Here is a 26,949-nt window from a genome sequence, read left to right as displayed (position 1 = left end):
AAAGCTGAAAAAGAGCTGACTTCAATTTGAGATATGAATGAAGCAGATCTGGTTAAGACTAGGGCAAATCAGGCCAAGGGATAAAGGTTGAAATTGACTGTGTGTTAAAACTTCATCTTCCATGTGAGACCAAGGAAAGAGATGCTTATTTGGTGTAGGATCTATATTTTCTAAACAATATAACTTCTACAGTCAGTTTGTTCAAACACCACAATTACATGGAAATTTGAATAGGAAATGAGATATGGTAGGTCTGTATAGGTTAAAGTGAAATAGCAACACATCCCAAAGTAATCTGGGTGGAGAATAAAAATATATATTCAGAGCCCCCCTGAGGAGCTGGGGGAGGATGTGTAGGTGTTGGACTTCCTCACCTGGATTGTTGCTGATGTTCTCACAAACATTGAGGACTGACAGCTTTGTATACTGAACCCTCTGTCTTGGGGCTTGCCCTTATGAAGCTTGTTGCTGCAAAGGAGAGGCTAAACTTGCTTGTAACTGTGCCTAAGAGTCTCCCCCTGAGTGCCTCTTGCTCAGATTTTGCCCTCTCTCTCTAAGCCACCTTGGCAGATGATCTCACTGCCCTCCCCTCTACATGGGACCTGACTCACAGGGTTGTAAATCTCCCTGGCAATGTAGGATATGACTCCCAGGAATGAATCTGGACCCAAAAATGTGGGTTTGAGAACATCTTGACTAAATAGGGGATGTGAAATGAAATGAAATAAAGCTTCAGTGGCTAAGAGATTTCAAATAAAGTCGAGAGGTCACTCTGGTGGACATTCTTATGCACTATATAGACAACTCTTCTTAGGTTTTAATGTATTGGAATAACTAGAAGTAAATACCTGAAACTACAAAACTTCAACCCAGTAGCCTTCATCCTTGAAGATCATTGTATAACAATGTAGATTATAAGGGGTGACAGTGTGATTGTGAAAACCTTGTGGATCGCACTCCCCTTATCCTGTGTATGGATGGATGTGTAGAAAAATAGGGACAAAACCTAAATGAAAAGTAGGTTGGGATGGGGGTGTGACTTGGGTATTTTTTTACTTTTATTTTTTATTCTGATTCTGATTCTTTCTGGTGTAAGGAAAATGTTTGAAATTAGATTGCAGTAATGAATGCACAAATATAACATGGTACTGTGAACAGTTGATTGTACACCATGGATGATTGCATGGTATGTGAATATATCTCAATAAAACTGAATTAAAAAGAAACTAAATGAAAAATAGGGTGGGATGGGGAGATGATATGGATGTTCTTTTTTACTTACATTTTTTATTCTTATTCTGATTCTTTCTGGTGTAAGGAAAATGTTCAAAAATAGATTGGGGTGAGAGAAACCAAGATAGTGGCTAGGTGAGACAGGGCAAAAATACACCTCCATGAAAAACACTAGATAAAAACCAGAAAGTGACCCAGAATACTGGTTACAGTGATGCACCAGCTGGATGAGGTCTTCTAGTTCCACAGAGGCCGTATACTTGGTGAAACTGGGAGTCTGCATTCTGAAAAGAGTGAGTAAGCTGGCTGGAAGACCTGCAGCCATGCAGCATTGTGGGTAAGTCAGGGCTTGGGATTTGGAGACTGACAGGCTCTTTTAAAAAAAAAAAATGGGGGTGGGGACCCAGGAGCAGCTGCAGCTGCAATAGTGGGAACCACACAGTGAAACACAGCAAGAGGGGGCTGGGCTGGCCTCTCGGTGTCTGGCCTGGAAGATAGCCCACTGTAGATACCCTTGGGGCTGGGGGAATGGAGGGGAGAGTCAGAAGCAGCTGGCTCCCTGGAGGGCTGGATAAACTCCTGCCTGGGGCCGTGCCCACAGCCCAAGCCCCGCCAGTTGTCCTGGAGCTAGGAAGGAGGAACTGTGTGAGAAGAGGGGTGTGGAGATGCCCTGTTTGGCCATCTTTGCCTCAGGTTGAAAGCACCCTGGCACAGCCCAGTTGCCTGGGGCTTCCCTTGAGGGATGGCGTGCACTGGTGATGTAGCACAGCATTCCCTCAGCAGAGGTCCTGGAGGATCATGACTGGGCAGGGGGATCTGATCAGAGAACCCAGGGACACTACACCAAGTCCAGTGTTTTGTGGGATTTGGACAGGACAGGAACCTGGGGGATTTGAATATTAAAACTGTTCTTCATCCCTGGCCAGAAGTACACACACCCCACATTCAGGGCAGACTGCTCCAGCAACACACCCAAACTGAGTTCTCCAACTGAACCCCACAAGAGTCATTTCCCCACACACCACAGGGACAAGGTGGAGAACTGACTTGAGGGGTATAGGTGACTCACAGATGCCATCTGCTGGGTAGTTAGAGAAAGTGTATGCCACCAAACTGTGTTTCTGAAAAATTAGATAGGTTTTTTTTTTTACAACTTGAAAGAACCCTATCAAGTAAAGCAAATGCCAAGAAGCCAAAAACAACAGAAAATCTTAATGCATATGATAAAACCAGACGATATGGAGAATCCAACTCCAAACACACAAATCAAGATATCAGAAGAGACAAAGTACCTCACACAATTAATCAAAGAACTACAATTGAGGAATGAAAACATGGCAAAGGATTTAAAGAACATCAAGAAGACCATGGCCCAGGATATAAGCAACAAAAAGAAGACCCTAGAAGAGCATAAAGAAGACATTGCAAGAGTAAATTAAAAAATAGAAGATCTCAAGGAAATAAAAGAAACTGTTGGCCAAATTAAAAAGATTCTGGATATTCACAATGCAAGACTAGAGGAAGCTGAACAATGTCTCAGTGTCCTAGAAATCCACAAAACAGAAAATGAAAGAACAAAAGAAAGAATGGAGACAAAAATTGAAAAAATCAAAATGAATCTCAGGGATATGATAGATAAAATAAAATGTCCAAACTTAAGACTCCTTGGTGTCCCAGAAGGGGAAGAGAAGGGTAAAGGTCTAGAAAGAGTATTCAAAGAAATTGTTGGGGAAAACTTCCCCAACCTTATACACAATATAAATACAAAAAGCATAAATGCCCAGCAAACTCCAAATAGAATAAATCCAAATAAACCCACTCCAATATATATTCTGATCAGACTCTCAAATACTGAAGAGAAGGAGCAAGTTCTGAAAGCAATAAGAGAAAAGCAATTCACCAAACACAAAGGAAACAACATAAGACTAAGTAGTGACTACTCAGCAGCCACTATGGAGGCAAGAAGGCAGTGGCATGACATATTTAAAATTCTGAGAGAGAAAAATTTCTAATGAAGAATACTTTATCCACCAAAACTCTCCTTCAAATTTGAGGGAGAGCTTAAATTTTTCACAGACAAATGCTGAGAGAGTTTGCCAATAAAAGACCTGCCCTACTTCAGATTCTAAAGGGAGCCCTACCAACAGAGAAACAAAGAAAGGAGAAAGAGATATAGAGAATTTTAACAGGCATATATAGTACCTTAAATCCCAAATCACCAGGACACTCATTTTTCTCCAGTGATCATGGATCTTTCTCCAGAAGGGACCATAAGCTGGGACAAAAAACAAGCCTCAAGAAATTAAAAAAAAAAAAATGAATATACTCAAAGCACATTCTCCAACCACAATGGAATACAAATAGAAGTCAATAATTTTTGAACTGTAACTCCACTATTTACTTCCTATAGATATAAATTGCACAAACTCTAATGACAAATCAGTGGTTTTGAACTCAATGTAAAATATGTAATTTTAGACAACTATATAAAGGTGGGGGAATGGAGGAGTATAGGAACATAGTTTATGTGTCCTATTGAAGTGAAGGTGGTATCAAAGAAAAACAAGATTGATATGGATTTAAGAGGTTAATTTTAAGCCCCACAGTAAACACAAAGAAATTATCAGAGAATTATAACCATAGAGATGAAAAGTAGACTTTGGGTTAAGAGAAATGGGGGAAGGGGCAATGGGGAGTTAAGAAATGAGTGCAGGGTTGCTGCTTGAGGTGAAGGGAAATTTCTAGTAATGGATGGTGGGAAAGAGCATTACAATATTCTAAACGTGATTTATCCCACTAATAGAATGCTAAGGAGGGGGTGGAATGGGAAGATTTAGGCTGTACATATGTCTCCACAATTGAAAAAAAAAAAAAAAAAACACAGTCTAAATAGATGACAATTGAATGCGAAGGATGAATTTGGATGAGATTGGAGGATAGAGGACAGGTGGCTCAAAGGGACACAGTTGAGACATAAGGAAAAGGAAATATAGAATGTAAGCTTTGTATCATTGTTGAATCTCTTGTACTTCTTAGCTGCACTTAGTGGGATAGCATAAAAGAATGTTCTTGTTCATGGGAAGCGTATATGTGAATTATAGTGTATGTTCAAAATTGTGTGCAGCTAGCTTTCATATGTTCAGAAGACAAAGCAATAGATGATGGATAATAGATATGGAGGGAGGGAGGGGGAGAAGGAAAGAAATAGTGATGTGACAGCACGTTAAAGTTGGTGGATTGAGCTATTGGGGGAGGAGGGTCAGGGTATGATGGAATTCTGTGTTTGGGGTTAGTATTGTTTTTACAACTGTTCCTATAACTTTGAATTTATTTCAAAATAAAAAAAATAGATTGGGGTGATGAATGCACAACTATATGATGGTACTGTGAACAGTTGATTGTACACCATGGATGATTGCATGATTTGTGAACATATCTCAATAAAACAGAATTTAAAAATACATTGGGAGACTTTTATATGTTAGGAATAGTTCTAAGCCCTTGGAATAGATCAATGAATCAACCAAATTGAAATATCTGCTCTTGAAAACAAAAACTGAGGGAGAGCTTAAAACATAAACAGATAAATAGAAACTGAGAGAGTTCATTGCGAAAGAAGGGAGCTGACTCTGTCTCTCTGTTCCTGCAAGAAGTTCTTTACCGGCTTTTTAGCACAGGATTATATAGCATAAGCATTCTTTGGGCTACATAATTGTTTTTCCCATTTCCCCAGACAACTGTGTTTGTTCTGAAATCACAAGACTAGCATGTTTGCAATCTTTGGGTGCAAGCTTGAGGACAATAGTAACCTCAGGGAACAATCTCTTCTGAACCAGGTGGGAAAGCAGGGGCATGAAAGGAGCCCAGCATCATTCTCTAACTTAATTGCCTGCCGTCAGGTGCACAATGCTTCATTGCCTGCCTTCAGGCACACAATGCTTAGGAGGCAGCCTCCCTGACTAACTTGCCAAGCCAGGGAATTTTCCATGCCTCCACATCCCCCCCCCCTTTTGATTATGATTACAATTTTGTGTAATAACATAAAGCTCATTCATAGGGATATCATGCGGGTTCCAGGAATGGACGTGACATCTTCTTACATGGGTTCACCCACCATGGAGTTCTAAAAGCAAAGCATAAGATATAGCACTAAGTAAGAGCCATTTAGCTATAGAAGGTAGAGAAAATATGTGACCCCAGGAGCTTGGGTCTAGCCATTGCAAATGATTTTGTAGTGTATTGGTAGCATTGGTTCACTCTTCATTGGTTTGGGTGGCATGGAGCGTTTCTAAAATTTGTGTTTTTAGATTATCCACATCACTAGTTAAATTATCATGATATGCTCCCCACAATTGTTTTTTGACACCATTCCAAGTATGACATGTATGATTCCTTTGCAAAGGGGTTACACAGATAGACGTCATCTGCCAATCACATCTTAAGGTAAGGTGCTGGGCAAGGGCATCTTGCCTATTGCCTACAAATCCAACTGCAGCCTCTAGGGCTTGAAGTCAGGTTAGTGTTTTCTGATCAATGCTTTGTTGAGTAATAAATTGTTGACTAACATTTTCAATAGCAGAATTTACAAAGTGAGCTGTTTGTACAGTTTGGGTGATAGCTACTACAAACGCAGTAGCGGAGGCTAAAATTGCAACAATGAACATAAGAACTGCAATTAGAGTAAATATGAAATGGGGGACATGGATTTTTTGCAAAGCCTGTTCAAGAACAGCAAGAGAGGAGGAAGATTTCCATTCTAGAGTTAAATTCACTGGTAGAAATATTTCAGCTTGTTTCTTTAAGACTAATATACTTGTTATATTCATCTCAGTTATGTTAGTGCTTGAAATACAAGAAGTAAAATATGAGTTGTTTCAGAAGGTAATGTAATGATCAGAATAGGTAATATTAAGGGAATCACTGATTAGGAATACACAAGGATGCATAGTGCAGACTAGGACATCAAGAGTACAGTCACAAGTGAAAGTAATATTTGTATCCTTGGAAGAGTCATAATTACAATGACAGATGGATACTTTGTGGAAGACATGTCTTAACCACCACACTGTATGCTGCAGCAGCCAGGAGTTGAGTTGAGGGGTGATGAGGCTTAATGAGCCGTTGGGCCAAATGATAGGTTTGGAGGAGTTTGCCACAAGGTCAGAGTGATTTCTGACCCAATGAACTAACTGTGTGTGGTTGCTGGGCATGAGACATCTGACGAGGTCCAATCAATAATAGAGTGGTTATAAGTGAAAAGGACATGGGGATTTTTGCCACTGCATGCTTCCCAATTGAGGGATACACCATGGGTTTATATTTATTGCATCTAGATGTGCAAGGGGGGTCTGGAGCCGGCATGGAAACATCATTCCACTTAGTTTCATTTTCATAAGTGAGGCTCCCTGTGGATATGAAAGTGAGTGTCTGGGAAGAATTATGTAGCCAGACATGGTTATGGGGTTTGATGCAATATTTGCTGGCTAAGATACACAAAGGGGAAGATGAGAGGAGGCAAAAGATAAACTATTTTTAGCTAAGATCTATCGACTGCCATTAATTAGAGGACCACTAGGTGGCACATGTACTCCACCTAGCCAAGTGGTAACATTGTGGGAGACAGGGAAAAGGGAGTCTGCCCAAGTTACTGGGTGGAAGAGAGGGGGGTCTAAAATGTTTGCCCAATACAGGTGGGCAGAGACATATGGGGATGGAAAGGAGAACAAGGAAAGGAAGATTAAGATTACCACACTCTGGCAATGGATAGTAGAAGCCATTGTCAGAAACAGTGTTTCTGGTGTTAGAGGGGTGTCAGTTTTTTGCAGCAATGCTTCAGCCTTTTGAGTAGTTTTCTTCAGGACTCCTCACATTATCAACAGAGCCTGCTGAGGTGGAAACACAAGCATATCTCCATTCCCAGGGGGAATAAAACAAAACCTTTAGACAAAGCTTTCAATAGCCCTTTAGTAAATGAACTAGTGGCACCATTCTCACGAATGCCTTTTTTGAGTTCTTTGTAAGTCTGACAAGTTAATGGCTCAAACACTCTTTGGTTCTGCTGGTTAAGCATAACAGGGCAAACAAGATCACCAGCCAATGCAGCTTCACACAGTGTTGTAAAACTGGTGTGGCACCTCCAGGGAGAGGAGGTGGCAGCAGTGGTAAAGGAGGAGGAGGAGAGGGCCAGGTCATGGTTGTTTGTCCGCCACCTCTATCAGCTGTTGGAAGGGGAGCTGAGGGCTCAGGAGGCAGAAGACACTCATCAGAGACAGCTGTGGTCTCCCTTTTAGGTACCTCAGTTTCAGAGAGCTCAGTTCCAGCAATATGAAGAGGAGTCAGGGCAGTGCAAACAAGAGCCCATGTAGTAAATGTCTTAGTGGAAATTTTCTGTCCTTGCTCAAAGTCACATTTTAAATCCCTTCCAATTTGTTCCCAGACATCTAGATCTAATGTGCTCTCATCAGGAAACCAAGGGTTATGCTGAACAACATCATGTAACAAAGAATGCAAAGCGTCCTTGGAGACAGAAGCTCCATTAGCCTGCAGCAGCCATTGTAGGGTTAACACATACCAGTGCTGGGGAACAGTAAGAGACTGACCCATATTATTGAGTGGCTGAAACTACTGAACCACCATGAAATAAATTGCTTGTACTTACTGCACAGCTTCCAAACATTGTGGTTAGGATCGGAATGCCCTCACATGGGGCACCAATTGTGAAAGAAGGGAGCCAACTCCATCTCTCTGTTCCTGCAAGAAGTTCTTTACTGGCTTTTTAGTATAGGATTATATAGCATAAGCATTCTTTGGGCTACATAATTGTTTTTCCCATTTCCCCAGACAACTGTGTTTGTTCTAAAATCACAAGACTAGCATGTTTACAATCTTTGGGTGCAAGCTTGAGGACAATAGTAATCTCAGGGAACAATCTCTTCTGAACCAGGTGGGAAAGCAGGGGCATGAAAGGAGGCCGGCATCATTCTCTAACTTAATTGCCTGCCATCAGGTGCACAATGCTTCGGTACCTGCCTTCAGGCACATGATGCTTTGGCCTTCTCCTAACCTGGTGCCTGCCTTCAGGCACACAATGCTTAGAAGGTGGCCTCCCTGACTAACTTGCCAAGCCAGGGAAACTTCCATGCCTCCACAGTTCATCAAAGAGAAACCTGCCCTAAACAATTACTAAAGGGAGCTCTTCAGGCTGAAAGGAAAAGACAGAAAAAAGAGCCTTGGAGTAGAAATGAAGATTATCAGGTAAATTTTGAAAAGGGTAAAGAGACAAAAATATATGATATATAAAAACTAAAGTTTAAAATGGTTGAAGAAATATTGCCTTCACAATAACATTGAATGTTAATGGATTAAACTCCCAAATCAAAAGACAGATTGGTAGAATAGATTTTAAAAAGCATGATCCAAATATATGTTGTCTGCAAAATACTCACTGTAGACCCAAAGACCCATATAGGTTGATAGTGAAAGGATGGAAAAAGATATTCCACACAAATAATAACCAAAATGAGCAGGGATCACTATGCAAATATTGGACAAAATAGACTTTAACTGCAAAAACTTTGAGACAAAGAAGGATACTATATATTAACCAAAAGTGCAACCAAACAAGAAGAAATAATCATAAATATTTATGCATTAACCATGGTGCCCCAAATTATATGAGACAAACACTGGAAAAAATTAAGGGAGAAACAGACACCACTACAATAATATTTGACACTTCAATACACCACACACATAAATGGATAGAACATCTAGACAGGATCAATGAGGAAAAAGTGAACTTGAATAATGTGATAAATGAACAAGACCTAAAAGACATATACAGAACATTGCACCCCCAAACAGCAGGATACATATTATTGTCATATGCAGACCATTCTCCAGGAGAGACCACATATTGGGACACAAAATAAGTCTCAATAAATTTAAAAAGATTGAAATTATACAAAGCACTTTTACTGACTGTATTGGTATGGATGTATTATGTCCCCTAAAACACCATTATCTTTGATGTATTCTTGTGTGGGCAGATGTATCAGTGTTGATCAATTGTAATTCTTTGAGTGTTTCCATGGAGATGCAACCTACCCAACTGTGGGTGATGACTCTAAATCGACAGTTTCCATGGAGATGTGGCCCCACCCATTCAGCATGGACCTTGATTAGTTCACTGAAGCCCTATGAAAGCTCAGACAGAAGGAGCAAGCTTGCTGTAGCCTAGAGGGACACTTTGAGGAATGCACAGAAGCTGAGAGAGTAGCTGCAGATGAGAGACAGTTTGAAGATGGCTATTGAAAGCAGATTCTTGCTCCAGAAAAGCTAAGAGAGGACAAACACCCCAAGAGCAACTGAGAGTGACATTTTGAAGAGGAGCTGTGGCCTGGAGAGGAATGTCCTGAGAGAAAGCCATTTTGAAACCAGAACTTGGAGCAGATGCCAGCCACATGTCTTCCCAGTTAACAAAGGTTTTCTGGACACCATTGGCCATTCTTCAGTGAAGGTACCCAAATTATGCATTACCTTGGACATGTTATGGCCTTAAGACTGTAACTGTGTAACCAAATAAACCACCTTTATAAAAGCCAATCCATTTCTGGTGTTTTGCATTCTGGTAGCATTAGCAAACTAGAACATTGACCAAAATAGAAAGATCTGGAAATCAAAAACAGGCAGAAAACTGGAAAATTCAAAAATATATGCATGTTAAAAACACATTCTTTAACTTACAGTGCTAAAAGGTGTGTGAATGTGGTACAAAGGGGAAGCTTAGAGTCATGTATGTCACCAGAAGGAAAGTTGGAGTTTAAAAGATGGGAATGTATAAAACAGTGAATCTTATGGTGGTCAATGTCCGTGACTAACTGTACAAATATTAGAAATCTCTTTCATGAACTAGAACAAATGTATGAAACTATAACTAGAATAATAGAGGGGTATATATAGAATAAATACACCTGTTCAAACTACATACTACAGTTAGTAGTATTTTAATATTCTTTCATCAACATTAACTAATGTATTATACCAATATTATGAGTTAATAATGGAGGGGGGGTTGGTTAGGGGTATGGGAGGATTTGAGTTTTCTTTTTTTGTCTTTATTTCTTTTCTGGAGTAATGAAAATGTTCTAAAAATTGAAAAAAAAATATTAATTGTGGTGATGGATGCACAGCTGTATGATAGTACTGTGGCCAACTGATTTTACACTTTGGATCTTTGGATAATTTTATGGTATGTGAACCATCTCAATAAAATTAAACTAAAAAAAAAAAAAAAAAAAAAAAAAAAAAACACATTCTTAAACAATCAATGTATCAAATAATAAATTGCACGTGAAATCAATAAATATGAGATGAATGAAAATGAGAACACAATATATCAAAACTTATGGAATGCAGCAAAGGCAGTTTTGAGTTGGAAATTTATAACCCTGAACGATTACATTTAAAAAGGAAGAAAGAGTTAAAACCAAAGATCTAACAGAACAACTGGAGAAACTAGAAAAAGAGCAACAACCTAATCCAAAAGCAAGCAGAAGAACAGAGATAATGAAGATTAAAGAGGAAATAAATGAACAAAAAATGATAGAGAGAATCAACAAAACCAGAAGCTGGTTCTTGAGGAAGATCAAAACAACTGACAAACTCTTAGCTGGAAAGACAAAATTAAAAAGAGAGATGATGCAAATGAATGAAATAAAAAATGAGAGGGTGGCTATTATCACAAAAATCAATGTAATAAAGAATATCATAAGAGGACTCTATGAAATACTGTACAACAACAAACTAGAAAGCTTAGACAAAATGAACAACTTCCTAGAATCACAAAAACAACCCACAGGACTTGAAAAGAAATAAAAAACCTCAACAATCAATCACAAGTAAAGACAGCTGGAGTTTAAAACATGGGAAAGCATAACACAGTGAATCTTGTGGTTGACAATGACTGAGTTTACCAGTACAAATATAAAAAAGTTCTTTCACGAACTAGAACAAATGTATGACACTATTAGAAGGAGTTAATAATAGAATGGTATATGGGGAAAATGTATCTATTGCAAATTATGGACTATTGTTAACAGTAATATCTTAATGTTCTTTCATCAATAGCAACAAATATATCACACCAACACTAGGGGTCCATTATTTGGGGGAGGGAGGTGTTAAGGGGATGGGATATGTCCCAGTTTTCTAATGTTGCCAGAATGCAAAACACCAGAAATGGATTGGCTTTTATAAAAGGGGAGTTATTTGGTTACACAGTTACAGTCTTAAGGCCATAAAGTGTCCAAGATAATGCATCATTGATCAGGTACCTTCACTGGAGAATGGCCAATGATGTCCAGAAAACCTCTGTTAGCTGGGAAGGCATGTGGCTAGTATCTGCTCCAGAGTTCTGGTTTCAAAATGGCTTTCTCCCAGGACGTTCCTCTCTAGGCCACAGCTCCTCTTCAAAATGTCACTCTCTGTTGCTGTTGGGGCATTTGTTCTTTCTTAGCTTCTCTGGAGCAAGAGTCTGCTTTCAATGGCCATCTTAAAACTTTCATCTGCAACTCCTCTCTCGGCTCCTGTGCCTTCTTCAAAGTGTCCCTCTTGGCTGTAGCAAGCCTGCTCCTTCTGTCTAAGCTTATGTAGGGCTCCAGTAAACTAATCAAAGTCCATGCTGAATGGGTGGAGCCACACCTCCAGGGAAACCATCTAATCAGTTATCACTGACAGTTGGGTGTGGCATTTTTCCATGGAAACAACCTAATCCAAATGTTCCAACTTAATCCCCACTAACATGTCTGCCCCCACAAGATTTCATCAAAGAACATGACTTTTCCTGGGGAACATAATATATACCAACTAGTACAGGATGTTTTGGGTTTTCCTTTTTATTTTTATTTTTATTTTGGAGTGATGAAAATGTTCTAAAATGGATTGTGGTGATGAATACACAACTATGTGATGACACTGTGAGACACTGATTGTATACTTTGGATTGATTTTATGGTTTGTGAATATATCTTAAAAAATTGTATTTTTAAAGAAACTACAAAAAATTGTGAAAAGAAACTAAAGGTCTAAGGAAATGGAAAGATATCCCATGTTCACAGATCAGAAGATTTAATAATATTAAGATAGCAATACTCCCCAGATTGATCTATGTATTCAATGTAATCCCTATCAAATTCCCAGCTGGCTAATTTGAATACATTATGAAGTTTACTCTAAAACTCATATAAAGACCACAGACATAGGGGACTGGTGGTTTGATGAGTTGAGCCCTCTACCATAGGTTTTACCCTTGGTAAGACGGTTGCTGCAAAGGAGAGGCTAGGCCTCCCTATAATTGTGCCTAAGAGCCTCCTCCCGAATGCCTCTTTGTTGCTCAGATGTGGCCCTCCTTCTCTAGCTAAGCCAACTTGAAAGGTGAAATCACTGCCCTCCCCACTATGTGGGATGAGACACCCAGGGGAGTGAATCTCCCTGGCAACGTGGAATATGACTCCTGGGGAGGAATGTAGACCTGGCATCGTGGGATGGAGAACATCTTCTTGACCAAAAGGGGGATATGAAACGAAATGAAATAAGCTTCAGTGGCAGAGAGATTCCAAAAGGAGCCGAGAGGTCACTCTGGTGGGCACTCTTATGCACACTTTAGACAGCTCTATTAGATTCTAAAGAATTGGGGTAGCTGGTGGTGGATACCTGAAACTATCAAACTACAACCCAGAACCCATGAATCTCGAAGACAATTGTATAAAAATGTAGCTTATGAGGGTAACAATGGTATTGCGAAAGCCATAAGGACCACACTCCACTTTGTCTAGTTTATGGATGGATGAGTAGAAAAATAGGGGAAGGAAACAAACAAACAAACAGACAAAGATACCCAGTGTTCTTTTGTACTTCAATTGCTCTTTTTCACTTTAATTATTATTCTTGTTATTTTTGTGTGTGTGCTAATGAAGGTGTCAGGGATTGATTTAGGTGATGAATGTAAACTATGTAATGGTACTGTGAACAATCAAATGTACGATTTGTTTTGTATGACTGTGTGGTATGTGAATATATCTCAATAAAATGAAGATAAAAAAAAAAAAAAGAACCAAAAAAAAAAAAAGAAATGGGTTTAGATTGGCCTCAAAGTCCCAGGGAAAGGAGGAAAGGTCACCACCCCCTCACCCCCCATCAGCCAGGATTAGCCGAGGGAGCCCATCTGTTTGGCAAGAGAGCTGACCAGATAGCAGCTGAGCCCTGTCTGGATTGATGCTGGACTACAGAAGGGAAAAGTCCCCAGGATCAGCTTGCTGAAGGGAGGGGGCTCCCCTGGGCCCTGGCACAGCAGCCCCAGCTCTGTGCACCCCAGCAAATTAACAGCGAGCTGAGAACCTCAGGCTCCTTCCCACCAGACACTTAGCTCCTGGCACTAGCAGGGCCCCTGGTCAGCACAGGATGGGCTGTGGGATGCTGCCAAGAGGGAGGACAAAAGCCTGGAGAAGGAACAGTCTTGCAGCGCCTCGGAGGGAGGAAGATGAGTGTAACTCCCAGCTCTGAGCCTGCTCTTAAAGCCTAGCTTGCTGAGCTGCAGGCCACCAGGGGCAACATGGTCACCTGGGGCCTCTGAGGAGCTAGACTCCAGCCTTGGGGATCACTCAGTCCAATGGGGTTCCAACTGTAGCAGAGGGAGCCCAAGACCACTGCCCTCTCTGGAGCTTCAAGGCCAGAGCATGGCTCTCTCTGAGGGGCTCTGGCGTGCTGTAGGCCATGGTCGGCTAACCGATGGTTATGTTTGTCCCTCACATTGAGATTGTGATTTTGTTTTCCAATTAGTTGCTGATATTTAAACACTGGGAGAGTTCACATACTAATGCAGACTTCTGGTTTGTCTTGAAAACTCCGAAGACCCAGCCACACTAGACCTGCCTCGTCACATGGTCGCTATCAGTTGGAGCTGAGTAGCAGCCATCCACTTTGGATGAGCAAGAGCTCTCGGTTCCCCAGGTCTCCTGGCCCCTTGTGGAATTGGAGTTTGCAACCCCTGGCCTCACAAGACTGAGTACCTGCAAAAATCACAAATACAGACCAGGCTCCTTCCTGGAAGGATAAGGAGGAAGGCACTTCAGGGCAGAAGCTCTCAGAGCCCCTGACTGACCCAGCCATTTTGGTTTAAGGGAGGAGGAGGGAGGGAGGAAGCCCCCTGCCCTTAAGGATACCTAACCTTCAAGGAAAGAAGGGACTGTCCAGGCAGAGGACTCTGCATGGAGTAACAAGTAGCAACTGCTGGGGTGGGGGGACGGCAGAGGGAGACAGGCCCTCCTAAGTCCAGCATCAAATACAGATAATCATCCCACTGATTACTTAGGTTCTTGAATGGAAAGATGTCCCACAGAGGAGAAGGGGCTAACTAAATCAAACATGCCAAGCCTGTTCACATTTCCTAGGTTTTGCACATGCTATTCCCTTTGCCTGGATGTCACTCCTCTCCTCCTTCTTGGCCTGGTGAACTCCTATTCATCCTTCTATACCCAACTCAGTGCCATCTCCTTGAAGAAGTCCCCCATAATGCCCTAAAGCAGTTGGTTGGCCCTATTTTGTGGCCTCAAGGCACTCTGTCCTCTTTATTTATGTCATGACACTAGCTGCCCTGTATTATGTTTGTTTACTTGTCTGCTTCTCCTCCAAAACTTAAGCTCCTTGAGGGCTGAGGTCTTTGCCTATTTAATTCCAAATACCTGGTACAGGCCCAATCAGATGCACAGCAAATGTTTCCCAATTAGATGGATGGACAGTGTGGTGGTTTGAAGCTGTATGTACCCCAGAAAAACATGTTCTTAAATTTAATCCATTCCTGTGGGTGCGAACCCATTGTAAGTAGGACCTTTTGATGAGGTCACTTCAGTTAAGGTGTGGCCCAACTAAGTCAGGATGGGTCTTTATCCTATTACTGGAGTCTTTTATAAGAGAATGAAATTCAGACACAGAGAAGGAAAGCCACAGGAAGTAAGAAACTGAAATTCAGTGGAACCCGGAAGAGAGGGGAGAAACCAGAAGACATCACCATGTGTGCCTTGCCATGTGACAAGCTAAGGACCAAGAATCACCAGCAGCCAGCCCCAGAATGCCACAGTCTCTGGAGAGAAAGCATTGCCTTGATAAGGCCTTGATTTGGACTTTTTCAAAGTGTGAATGAATAAATTCCATTGTTTAACCCCCAAAAAATAAATAAATAAATAAATAAAACTCATATAAAAATTCAAGGGATCTAAATAACCTAAACAATCAAGGGATCTAAATAGCCTAACCAAGTTTGGAGGACTCACACTTCCCAATTTCAAAATTTACTACAAATGTTAAGTAATCAAGACAGCGTGGAACAGGCATACAAATAGTTGCATAGCTCAATTGAAAAGAATTGAGAATCCAAAAATATACTTTCACAGTAATTGTCAATTGGTTTACAGGTTTTTTAACACACGGTACTGGGAAAAAATGGATATCTGCCTGCAAAAGAATGAAGTTGGACCTCCTATCTAAAGTCATATACAAAATGGATCAAAAAGCTAAATGTAAGTGTTAGAACTAAAAAACCTTTAGAAGAAAACATTGGGGTAAATCTCCATGACCTTGGATTTGGCAATGGTTTCTTAGTTATGACACCAAAATCACTAGCAACCAAATTAAAAACAGATAAATTCAACTTCATCAAAATTTAAAAGTTTGTGCTTAAAAGGACAACACCAAAAAAGTGAATGGGCAACTCACTGAGTGGAAAAAAATATTTGCAAATCATATATATGATAAGGGACTTGTATGCAAAATATATATAGAACACTTAAAACTTAATAATTAGACAAAAAACACAAATTAAAAATTAGAAGATGATCTGAATAGACATTTCTCCAAACAAGATATACGAATTAACAATAAGCACATGAAAAGATGCTCAACATCATTAGTCATTAGAAAAATATAAGTCAGAACCACAATGAATGTTAATTGAAGCACAACATGATGAATGTATTTAACACCACTGAATTGTGAACTTAAAAGTGGTTAAAATGGGAAATTTTATGTTGTATATATGTTACCATAATAATTTTTTTAAAAAAACACATAGAATTGTACAAGCAAAGAATAAAATAATGTAACATATGGACTTTGGTTAATATAATTATAAAAATATTGGATCATCAATTATAGCAAATGTACTAATGCAAAATGTTATTAATAGGCTAAACTGTGTGTATGGCATATGGGAACTCTGTACTTTCTGCATAATTGTCTATAACTACTCTATAAATTAACAAAAATACTAGAAGATAAAAAAACTTTAAAAGTACAATGAGTTACCACTTCACACCCATCAGCATGACTATAACCAAAAAGACAGATAATAAGAATTGGCAAGGATATGGAGAAATTGGAATCTTCAAGCACTGATGGTTGCAATAAAAATTGATGCAGCCACTTTGGAAACAGTCTGGAATTTCCATATGTAGAGAAATATATACATATAGCCAACAAAAAAAATTGTACACAAATGTTAATAAGTAGCATTATTGATAACAGCCAAAAGCATGGAAACAACCCAAATGTCCATCAGGTGATTAATGGATAAACAAAATGTGTTCTATCTTTACAATGGAATAACATTTAGCTATAAAAAGGTATGGAGTACTGATTCATGCTGCTACATGAATGAACCTTGAACACATTATGCTAAATGAAAGAAGTCTGTCACAGAATGCTAAATATTGTATGACACAATTTACACGAAATGTGCAGAATAGGCTAACATAAAGAAATAGAAAATTAGTGGTTGGCCAGGTCTGGCATGATGGAGAGATTGGAGAGTGACTGCTAATGGGTACAAGGTTTCTTCTGGGAGAGATGAAAACATTCTGAATTTATCATCATGGTGTGTCCATAACTTTGTGAATAAAATAAAATGCATTTAATTGTATGCTTTAAATTGCTGAGTGTGTAGTATGTGAATTATTTATCAACACAGTTTTTATACTATAAAAAACAACTTTGAAACGTCATTCAAGAATTGTTGATGCAACAGTGTAATTACTATATACCTAATTCTGTGTCAAGTAGACTGCAGGAACATGTAGCCTCTCACTTGCCAATGCACTTGAAACTATCCTAAAAACTACTTTTGTAATATGTCAAAAGAGGCACACACATGTAAGGTCATTGTGATGATTAATTATGTGAGGGTATTTTGTAGATGGATTTGCATCTATACCCAGTTGATTACATCTAAGGCTGTTTGCATCCACAATTAACAAAGAATATTGCCCTCAGCAATGTGGGGAGCCTCCTCATCCAATCAGTTGGAGGCCTTAAGAGCCATAACTGAGGATTTCAGAGGTCAAAAAGAACATCTGCCTCTACTTCAGCCAGTCAGGTTTTCCCCATTGTCATCTTCATTGGAGTTTCCAGCTTGAAGCCTGCACTATGGAATTAGGACTTGCCAATCCCCACAGTCACATGAACCAATTCCTTTTATAAATCTCTTTACACACAGAGAGATTTTGGAACTGAGAGTGGTTCCAAACAAATTCTTAAGGATGAAATTTCTGAATTGGTTCTGGGGATTTTGGAATTGGTTCCCTAATCTGATTAGATTTAAAGGCTCTAATAACTCTATTTGCAATGATGAAGAGGTCACTGATAGCCCATGGTCTGAACTGGCAATAGGAATATGCCAGATATCACTGTTGGATACTCCTACTAAAATGCTTATAAGAGGAAGGTCTTTTGATAATTTTGTAGATTTTTGCTAAGTAAAAAAGTATGATGTATCAAGTTGGATGAGTATTCCTAAATATAATGGATAAAGTTGTTAAAGGAAAGGATGAGCTCAGGGCTTCAAATTCACAACTCAAGTACCCCATGAATAATATGAAAGATTCTATGCATTCCCTGGCAGAAACACTTATTTCTTACAGCTACAAGTTGAGATTTCCAAAACCAAACATGATCTCATCATACAAGTAGCTGAATTAAAATGAAACTTGAATTCCCACTCAAGGTGTCTCAGCAACTGGCAGAATCTCCACATTATTTTCCTGACCTGTGGAGTGAGGGCTATTATGATAGGAAAGGCCTGATGCAAACTACTAGTACTATTTCATCTGTGCTGGTTTGGATGCATTATGTCCCCCAAAATGCCATGTTCTTTAATGCAGTCTTGAAGGGGCAGATGTATTAGTGTTGAATAGATTAGAATCATTTCAGTATTTCCATGGAGATGTGACTCAATCAACTGTGACTGAAGTGTTTGATTGGATAATTTCCATGGAGGTGTTACCCCACCCATTCAGGGTGGGTGTTAATTGGATCACTGGAGTCATATAAAGGAGTTCACAGAAGAAGGACATAGAGCAACTTTGAAGAGCAGCTGCAGCTAAGAGAGGACAAAATGCCCCAAGAGCAACATTTTAGAGAACACCATTTTGAAAAGCCACCTGGGAGCAAGAGGATTCCAGCCACATGCCTTCCAAGCTAACAGAGGTTTTCCAGACACCAATGGCCATCCTTCTGTCTCAGTACCCAATTGTTGATGCATTACCTTGGACACTTAATGGCTTGAAGACTGTAACTTTATAACCAAATAAACCCCTTTATAAAAGCCAATCCATTTCTGGTGTTTTGCATAATGGCAGTAGTAGCAAACCAGAACACTCATCCTAGCAAAATAATAAAACAAAAGTAATACTGAATTTCTGGAGGAATTGCAGAGATTAGTGACACCATTAAAAACAGAAAGGATGCATGAGTGGTAAGTCTAACCACATTGCCATAAAACTCTCCATTTTAGCCTCTGCAGAAAACAGACTGATCATGGAGGAAGACTGATGACAATGGATTATTATAAAATTAATCAGATAGTGTACCAGTTTGTATCTTTATGTCCACCAGAAAAAGCCATGTTCTTTGATGCAATCTTGTGGGTGCAGACATATTAGTGGGGATTAAGTTGGAACATTTGGATTAGGTTGTTTCCATGGAAATGCACCCCACCCTGTGGGTGATAACTCTGATTGGATTTTTCCATGGAGGTGTGGCCCCACTTATTCAGCATGGGCCTTGATTAGTTTACTGGAGCACTATATAAGCTCAGACAGAAGGAGCAGGCTTACTACAGCCAAGAGGGACACTTTGAAGAATGCACAGGAGCTGAGAGAGGAACTGCAGATGAGAGACAGTTTGAAGATGGCCTTTGAAAGCAGACTTTTGCTCTGGAGAAGCTAAGAGAGGATAAACGCCCCAAGAACAACTGAGAGTGACATTTTAGAGAGGAACTGCAACCTAGAGAGGAACATCCTGGGAGAAAGCCATTTTGAACTCAGAACTTTGGAGCAATGCCAGCCATGTGCCTTCCCAGCTAACAGAGGTTTTCTGGACATCATTGGTCAACCTCCAGCGAAGGTACCTGATTGCTGATGTGTTACCTTGGACACTTTATGGCCTTAAGAATGTAACTGTGTAACCAAATAAACCCCCTTTTATAAAAGCCAATCCATCTCTGGTGTTTTGCATTCTGGCAGCATTAGCAAACTAGAACAGGTGGTAACTCCAATTGCAGCTGCTGTTCTACATGTAGCACCAATGTTTGAGCAAATTAACACATCCCCTGGTACCTAGTAGGCAGCAACTATTGATCTAGACATTTTTTTTATTTTCTTTTTCTTTTTTTTTTTTAAGATAACTCTTAGTGGAAACCACCATAAACAGTTTATTAGTTTGTTTTTCATGGGCAAGGCAAGCAATAAAGCATCACTTTCCTGAATTAGGGCTACATCAATTCTCTAGCTGTATGTAATAATCTACTCTGCAGGGACATTGATTGCCTTTCCCTTCCACAAGACATCACAATAGTCCATTTATTGGTGACATTATGCTGATTGGAACTAGTGAGCAAGAAATAACTACTTCTCTAGACTTAGTTTTCTCCATATTTGGTTTTCTTATTTCCCTTCAGAGAGACCCACCACATTATATGAGACATTTGGTGTTCTGGTTTGTTAATACTTTGATTATGCAAAATACTAGAACTGGATTGGCTTTTATAAAGGGGTTTATTTGGTTACAAATTTACACTCTGAAAACCATGCAAATGTCCAAATTAAGGCATCATCAAGAGTATACCTTCACCAAAGAATGGCTGATGGCATCCAGGAAATCCCTGTTAGCTGGGAAGGCACGTGGCTGGCATCTGCTGATTTCAGATTGTGTTTCTGCTCTTCTCAGCTCCTGTGTATTCTTGGTCCTTTCTTTCAGGATGTTTCTCTCTAAGTGCCTGGGGGTCCTGCCTTAGCATATCCCAGGGCAAACTCTGGGCTTCATATCTTAGCTAAATTTCCTTCTGTCTGCATCTCCAAACATCTCTAAGCATCAGCATCAACAAATGTCTGGGTCTGTGTGGCTCTTTTTAAAGGACTTGGGTAAACTAATCATGACCCATGATGAATGGGTGAGGCCACATCCCCATGGAAAAAAATCAGAGTTATCACCCACAGTTGGGGGTCAGATTCCAACCTGATCAACACTAATACATCTGCCCCCACAAGACTGAATTAAAGCACATGGCTTTTTCTGAGGGATGTAATATATCCAAACTGGCACAATTGGAAAAGATGAAATGTGACTCATTTAAAGCTATTGGGATTCTGAATTTCCTCACCCACTCTTACCACATTTTGAGTTTGTTGGAGGACTCCACTGGAAACCTGCCAAACCCCTGCCAATGGTAAATCTAGTATGGCTTTTTCTCTTTGGTTTGTTTTGGATTTTCAGTTGAAATGATTTTGCAATCATTCATAGTGTTTGACTTACAGTAATGGAGATATTTGAAGTGGGGTAAAGTGACCTGTCATTTAGAAACTCATCAATTTCTAACCACAATAACAAGGATTCCTGAGAGACTTTGAGAATAGGGTAGTTATTAAACACATAGGAAAGTATCAATAATTCATTCAAAAGATATGATAAGATAGGCTTCAATATTCCAGGTGAGCTAGGTGCTGTATATGCACAGAGACAAAGTAAACACAATTTCTGTCCCCACACATCTTACATTCTGCTTGGAAAGACAGAACATAAGCAAGTAACAAAAATAAAGTGTGAGATGTATTATGATAAGGAAAGACCACATTACTAAGGAAACATCCAGCAGGGACCACAAAAAGTAACCCAGAGGCATTGATAACTAAGGTGACACCTGCAGCATGTGTAAGAATAAGTGGAAGAGGTGGGGGCAAAGAGGGAGACACAAAAGAAAAGCAGCAAGAGCAGTAATGACAGGTCCCAAGGCTCCAAGGTGAGGCTATCAGGAAGAGGATGAGTAAAGAGGCACCTGATTCTAGAGGGTAAATTAGGGCCAGATAATATTAAGGAGATGAACGCCTATTAAAGGCATTGGGGAACCGGTGAAAAGAGTTAAACAAGGGAGCACCATGGTTGGTTTTCTTTTTGTGAACACCTTTCAAGATGCAGTCACTGAATTGAATGGTAGAGAAGCAAGACCTTTGAAAGGGAGATCAGATAGAAGGCTGTGCAGGAGTTTAGATAACAGATGATGGGGATTTAGACTAGAAAGTTCACAGAGGGAAGACCTTATCTACTTCTAAAATAGTACCAACTTCTTGTTGTTACATGGAAAAAAGTTAATACATGTAAAACACTTAAAATGTCTCTGGGGATTTGTAGCGGCGCTGGAGGCTGCGTTCGGCTGGAGCTGCGGAGACGGATAGAGGAGCGCGCTCCACCGGTCGCTGCCGCCCCTGGTCCCGTTGGACACCCCGCTTCTCCACGCCTTGGGCGGGACCGGCCAGCCTCGGGCGCCGGGCTTACGCGCGGACCGGCCCTCACAGCTCCGGGTACCCGGGACCCTCGCCCGGCTGCTCGTCCGCAGCCCGCCGGCCGCACACGTCCCCGGAGCCTGGCCTAGGGCGGGCGGCGACGGCTCCGGCCAGGAGAAGTACCGGCTCGTGGTGGTCGGCGGGGGCGGCGTGGGCAAGTCGGCGCTCACGATCCAGTTCATCCAGTCCTATTTTGTAACGGATTATGATCCAAGCATTGAAGATTCCTATACAAAGCAGTGTGTGATAGATGACAGAGCAGCCCGGCTAGATATTCTGGATACTGCAGGACAAGAAGAGTTTGGAGCTATGAGAGAACAGTATATGAGGACTGGCGAGGGTTTCCTGTTGGTCTTTCCAGCCACAGATAGAGGCAGCTTTGAAGAAATCTTTAAGTTTCAAAGACAGATTCTCAGAGTAAAGGACCGTGATGAATTTCCGATGATTTTAATTGGTAATAAAGCAGATCTAGATCATCAAAGACAGGTAACACAGGAAGAAGGACAGCAGTTAGCACGGCAACTTAAGGTAACATACATAGAGGCCTCAGCAAAGATTAGGATGAATGTAGATCAAGCTTTCCATGAACTTGTCCGGGTTATAAGGAAATTTCAAGAGCAGGAATGTCCTCCTTCACCAGAACCAACGCGGAAAGAAAAAGATAAGAAAGGCTGCCATTGTGTAATTTTCTAAGAATCCCATGAATTTTAGTTACCAACTGCCAGGAAAAGTCCTCATCTTCTCTTTTCTCCTTACAGTTTACATCTTGTCGGTACCTTCTTAGCCTTAGGCAAGCAAGTCTGACAAATGATCACCATATCAGCCTTAGACCAAGAAGCTGGCTAATCCTTTCCATGAAGATACGATGGTCATTTCAAGACAGATTCAAAGGAAACACTAAGGCTGCTTCTAAGGTTATCTGATTCCTTTAAAATGTATATCTATATATACAGACACATTTTTAAGGACTTACATTTTAATAAGGATGAATCAGTTTTGGAACCCAAGCTGTTTGCCAAGCTGAAGTCTTAGGTGTGAAATGATTTTTAACTTCTGGAGTCATATTGCTTACTGTTACTCTAAATAGAAACTTAGTATTTTTTTTTTTAATGTGAATTTTTGCCCACCTTTAACAAATTTGATGTCAGCTTTAGTTAACCTTAGATACTCAATTGAATCTGCAAAAGTGAGACATCTCAGACCTTAACTGATGCTATAACTTTGTTTTCCCGTGGCCAAAATACCAAAATGCCTATTTCCTTTATGGATTTGAAATCGCTTTTCAAGCCTTTATTATTACTCTTACTCTCTAAGGTGGTAACAGTCTATGTGGCCAGATATTTGGTTCATTTTGGACTTAAACATTTCATTGTTCTTAGTTTTTTAATTTAACTCTTTTTACAGCCAGGTTGAGGGTAGAAATAAACAATTTCTGTCTGTCTTCTTTTTTAAGTGTTTCTGGATAAGGGATTCAAAAAAAACTAAAACTTTTTTGTTTAATGTAATGTAAAATATGGAATTGATCTTTCCAGGGTCAGAGATGATTAATGTTTTTGCTATATACTTTTAAACATTATTTTCTTATCAAACTAGTTAACAAGTATTTTTATATGTTTGAAAGCAAATATGCTTTCACAGCATACCTTGTGTATATGTAAAGATAAGTATTTAATTCTCACTGTTCACTTTTAACTGACAAAAGGAAAAATAAGTGGAGGCTACACAAATGGTGGTAGAACTTTACCTGCTGTTCTGGTCCTGGTTGTACCCACCTTTGGCCAGTCACATACCTACTCAATAAAGCTTCCTAGTAGAGTACAACTTACAGGATGAGAATCTGAAATCACTTTAAATATCCCTTACTACATATGGACCGTTATATCAAGTATTAAATGTAAAACTTTTGACAATTAGTATAACTGTGGATGACTTCTAATTTTGTTTTTAATTCCGTGGATTGTGTTTAAACAATTCTGAAGTATGTTTCCTGATTTTGAGATACTAAGTGGTATTGCACAGTTGTCACTTTATTGAATGTGTACAACAGTCCAAGAAGTTTATAAAGCGTACCCTTGTATAGCTTCAGGTACTAGAATTAAAATTAATCTGTTATCCCATTCAGCCATCATTTCAGCAGACTGGGAGCCTCCCTACACAGCCCAGCAGCCCAGAACTGCCCTGGGGGGACGGCACTCACCTGTGACATAGCACAGTCATCCCTCAACAGAGGACCCGGGGTGCACGGCCTGGAAGAGGGGCCCACTTGCAAGTCTCAGGAGCCATACGCCAATACCAAGGACTTGTGGGTCAGTGGCAGAGACAAACTGTGGCAGGACTGAACTGAAGGATTAGACTATGGCAGCAGCTTTAAAACTATAGGATCACCAGGGAGATTTGATTGTTAGAGCCACCCCCCCCTCCCTGACTGCCCAGAAACACGCCCCATATACACGGCAGGCAACACCAACTACACACGCAAGCTTGGTACACCAATTGGACCCCACAAGACTCACTCCCCCACTCACCAAAAAGGCTAAGCAGGGGAGAACTGGCTTGTGGAGAACAGGTGGCTCGTGGACGCCACCTGCTGGTTAGTTAGAGAAAGTGTACTCCATGAAGCTGTAGATCTGATAAATTAGAGATAAGGACTTCAATGGTCTACAAATCCTAAAAGAACCCTATCAAGTTCAGCAAATGCCACGAGGCCAAAAACAACAGAAAATTATAAAGCATATGAAAAAACCAGACGATATGGATAACCCAAGCCCAAGCACCCAAACCAAAAGACCAGAAGAGACACAGCACCTAGAGCAGCTACTCAAAGAACTAAAGATGAACAATGAGACCATAGTACGGGAGATAAAGGAAATCAAGAAGACCCTAGAAGAGCATAAAGAAGACATTGCAAGACTAAATAAAAAAATGGATGATCTTATGGAAATTAAAGAAACTGTTGACCAAATTAAAAAGATTCTGGACACTCATAGTACAAGACTAGAGGAAGTTGAACAACGAATCAGTGACCTCGAAGATGACAGAATGGAAAATGAAAGCATAAAAGAAAGAATGGGGAAAAAGATTGAAAAAATCAAAATGGACCTCAGGGATATGATAGATAATATGAAACGTCCAAATATAAGACTCATTGGTGTCCCAGAAGGGGAAGAAAAGGGTAAAGGTCTAGGAAGAGTATTCAAAGAAATTGTTGGGGAAAACTTCCCAAATCTTCTAAACAACATAAAGACACAAATCATAAATGCTCAGCGAACTCCAAATAGAATAAATCCAAATAAACCCACTCCGAGACATATACTGATCACACTGTCAAACACAGAAGAGAAGGAGCAAGTTCTGAAAGCAGCAAGAGAAAAGCAATTCACCACATACAAAGGAAACAGCATAAGACTAAGTAGTGACTACTCAGCAGCCACCATGGAGGCAAGAAGGCAGTGGCACGATATATTTAAAATTCTGAGTGAGAAAAATTTCCAGCCAAGAATACTTTATCCAGCAAAGCTCTCCTTCAAATTTGAGGGAGAGCTTAAATTTTTCACAGACAAACAAATGCTGAGAGAATTTGCTAAGAAGAGACCTGCCCTACTGAAGATACTCAAGGGAGCCCAACAGACAGAGAAACAAAGAAAGGACAGAGAGACTTGGAGAAAGGTTCAGTACTAAAGAGATTCGGTATGGGTACAATAAAGGATATTAATAGACAGAGGGGAAAAATTATGACAAACATAAACCAAAGGATAAGATGGCTGATTCAAGAAATGCCTTCACGGTTATAACGTTGAATGTAAATGGATTAAACTCCCCAATTAAAAGATATAGATTCGCAGAATGGATCAAAAAAAAATGAACCATCAATATGTTGCATACAAGAGACTCATCTTAGACACAGGGACACAAAGAAACTGAAAGTGAAAGGATGGAAAAGAATATTTCATGCAAGCTACAGCCAAAAGAAAGCAGGTGTAGCAATATTAATCTCAGATAAAATAGACTTCAAATGCAGGGATGTTTTGAGAGACAAAGAAGGCCACTACGTACTAATAAAAGGAGCAATTCAGCAAGAAGAAATAACAATCGTAAATGTCTATGCACCCAACCAAGGTGCCACAAAATACATGAGAGAAACACTGGCAAAACTAAAGGAAGCAATTGATGTTTCCACAATAATTGTGGGAGACTTCAACACATCACTCTCTCCTATAGATAGATCAACCAGACAGAAGACCAATAAGGAAATTGAAAACCTAAACAATCTGATAAATTAATTAGATTTAACAGACATCTACAGGACATTACATCCCAAATCACCAGGATACACATACTTTTCTAGTGCTCATGGAACTTTCTCCAGAATAGATCATATGCTGGGACATAAAACAAGCCTCAATAAATTTAAAAAGATTGAAATTATTCAAAGCACATTCTCTGACCATAATGGAATACAATTAGAAGTCAATAACCATCAGAGACTTAGAAAATTCACAAATACCTGGAGGTTAAACAACACACTCCTAAACAATCAGTGGGTTAAAGAAGAAATAGCAAGAGAAATTGCTAAATATATAGAGACGAATGAAAAGGAGAACACAACATACCAAAACCTATGGGATGCAGCAAAAGCAGTGCTAAGGGGGAAATTTATAGCACTAAACGCATATATTAAAAAGGAAGAAAGAGCCAAAATCAAAGAACTAATGGATCAACTGAAGAAGCTAGAAAATGAACAGCAAACCAATCCTAAACCAAATACAAGAAAAGAAATAACAAGGATTAAAGCAGAAATAAATGACATAGAGAACAAAAAAACAATAGAGAGGAT

The 26,949-nt window shown here is 39.9% G+C and overlaps 2 protein-coding genes across 2 annotated transcripts in view; both read left to right on the top strand.

The window, feature by feature from the left end:
* Positions 1-26,949, top strand: part of LOC119530298 (UDP-glucuronosyltransferase 2A3-like) — a 352,297-nt gene that overhangs the window by 54,036 nt on the left and 271,312 nt on the right. Inside the window, exon 4 of the mRNA XM_037831437.1 lies at positions 20,914-21,004. Within this exon, the coding sequence (XP_037687365.1) occupies positions 20,914-21,004 (91 nt within the window). The remainder of the gene's footprint in view (positions 1-20,913; positions 21,005-26,949) is intronic.
* On the top strand, positions 21,552-22,808 carry LOC119529050 (ras-related protein R-Ras2-like). The gene is made up of 3 exons (XM_037829150.1): positions 21,552-21,574; positions 21,964-22,045; positions 22,089-22,808. The coding sequence occupies exons 1-3, from the start codon at positions 21,552-21,554 to the stop codon at positions 22,806-22,808; spliced, it is 825 nt and encodes a 274-aa protein (XP_037685078.1).

Source organism: Choloepus didactylus, chromosome 3 (genome assembly GCF_015220235.1).
Source record: "Choloepus didactylus isolate mChoDid1 chromosome 3, mChoDid1.pri, whole genome shotgun sequence".
Taxonomy (NCBI): Eukaryota; Metazoa; Chordata; class Mammalia; order Pilosa; family Megalonychidae; genus Choloepus; species Choloepus didactylus.
This window is presented reverse-complemented; position numbering and strand designations above follow the sequence as displayed.

Excerpts from the sequence above, each read along its gene's own strand:
- LOC119529050 (XM_037829150.1), top strand. The coding sequence starts at position 21,552 with ATGACAGGTCCCAAGGCTCCAAG. Across the intron at positions 21,575-21,963 it reads ACAGGTCCCAAGGCTCCAAG|CGGCGCTGGAGGCTGCGTTC; the intron begins GTGAGGCTATCA and ends GGGGATTTGTAG. Across the intron at positions 22,046-22,088 it reads TCGCTGCCGCCCCTGGTCCC|CCTCGGGCGCCGGGCTTACG; the intron begins GTTGGACACCCC and ends GGGACCGGCCAG.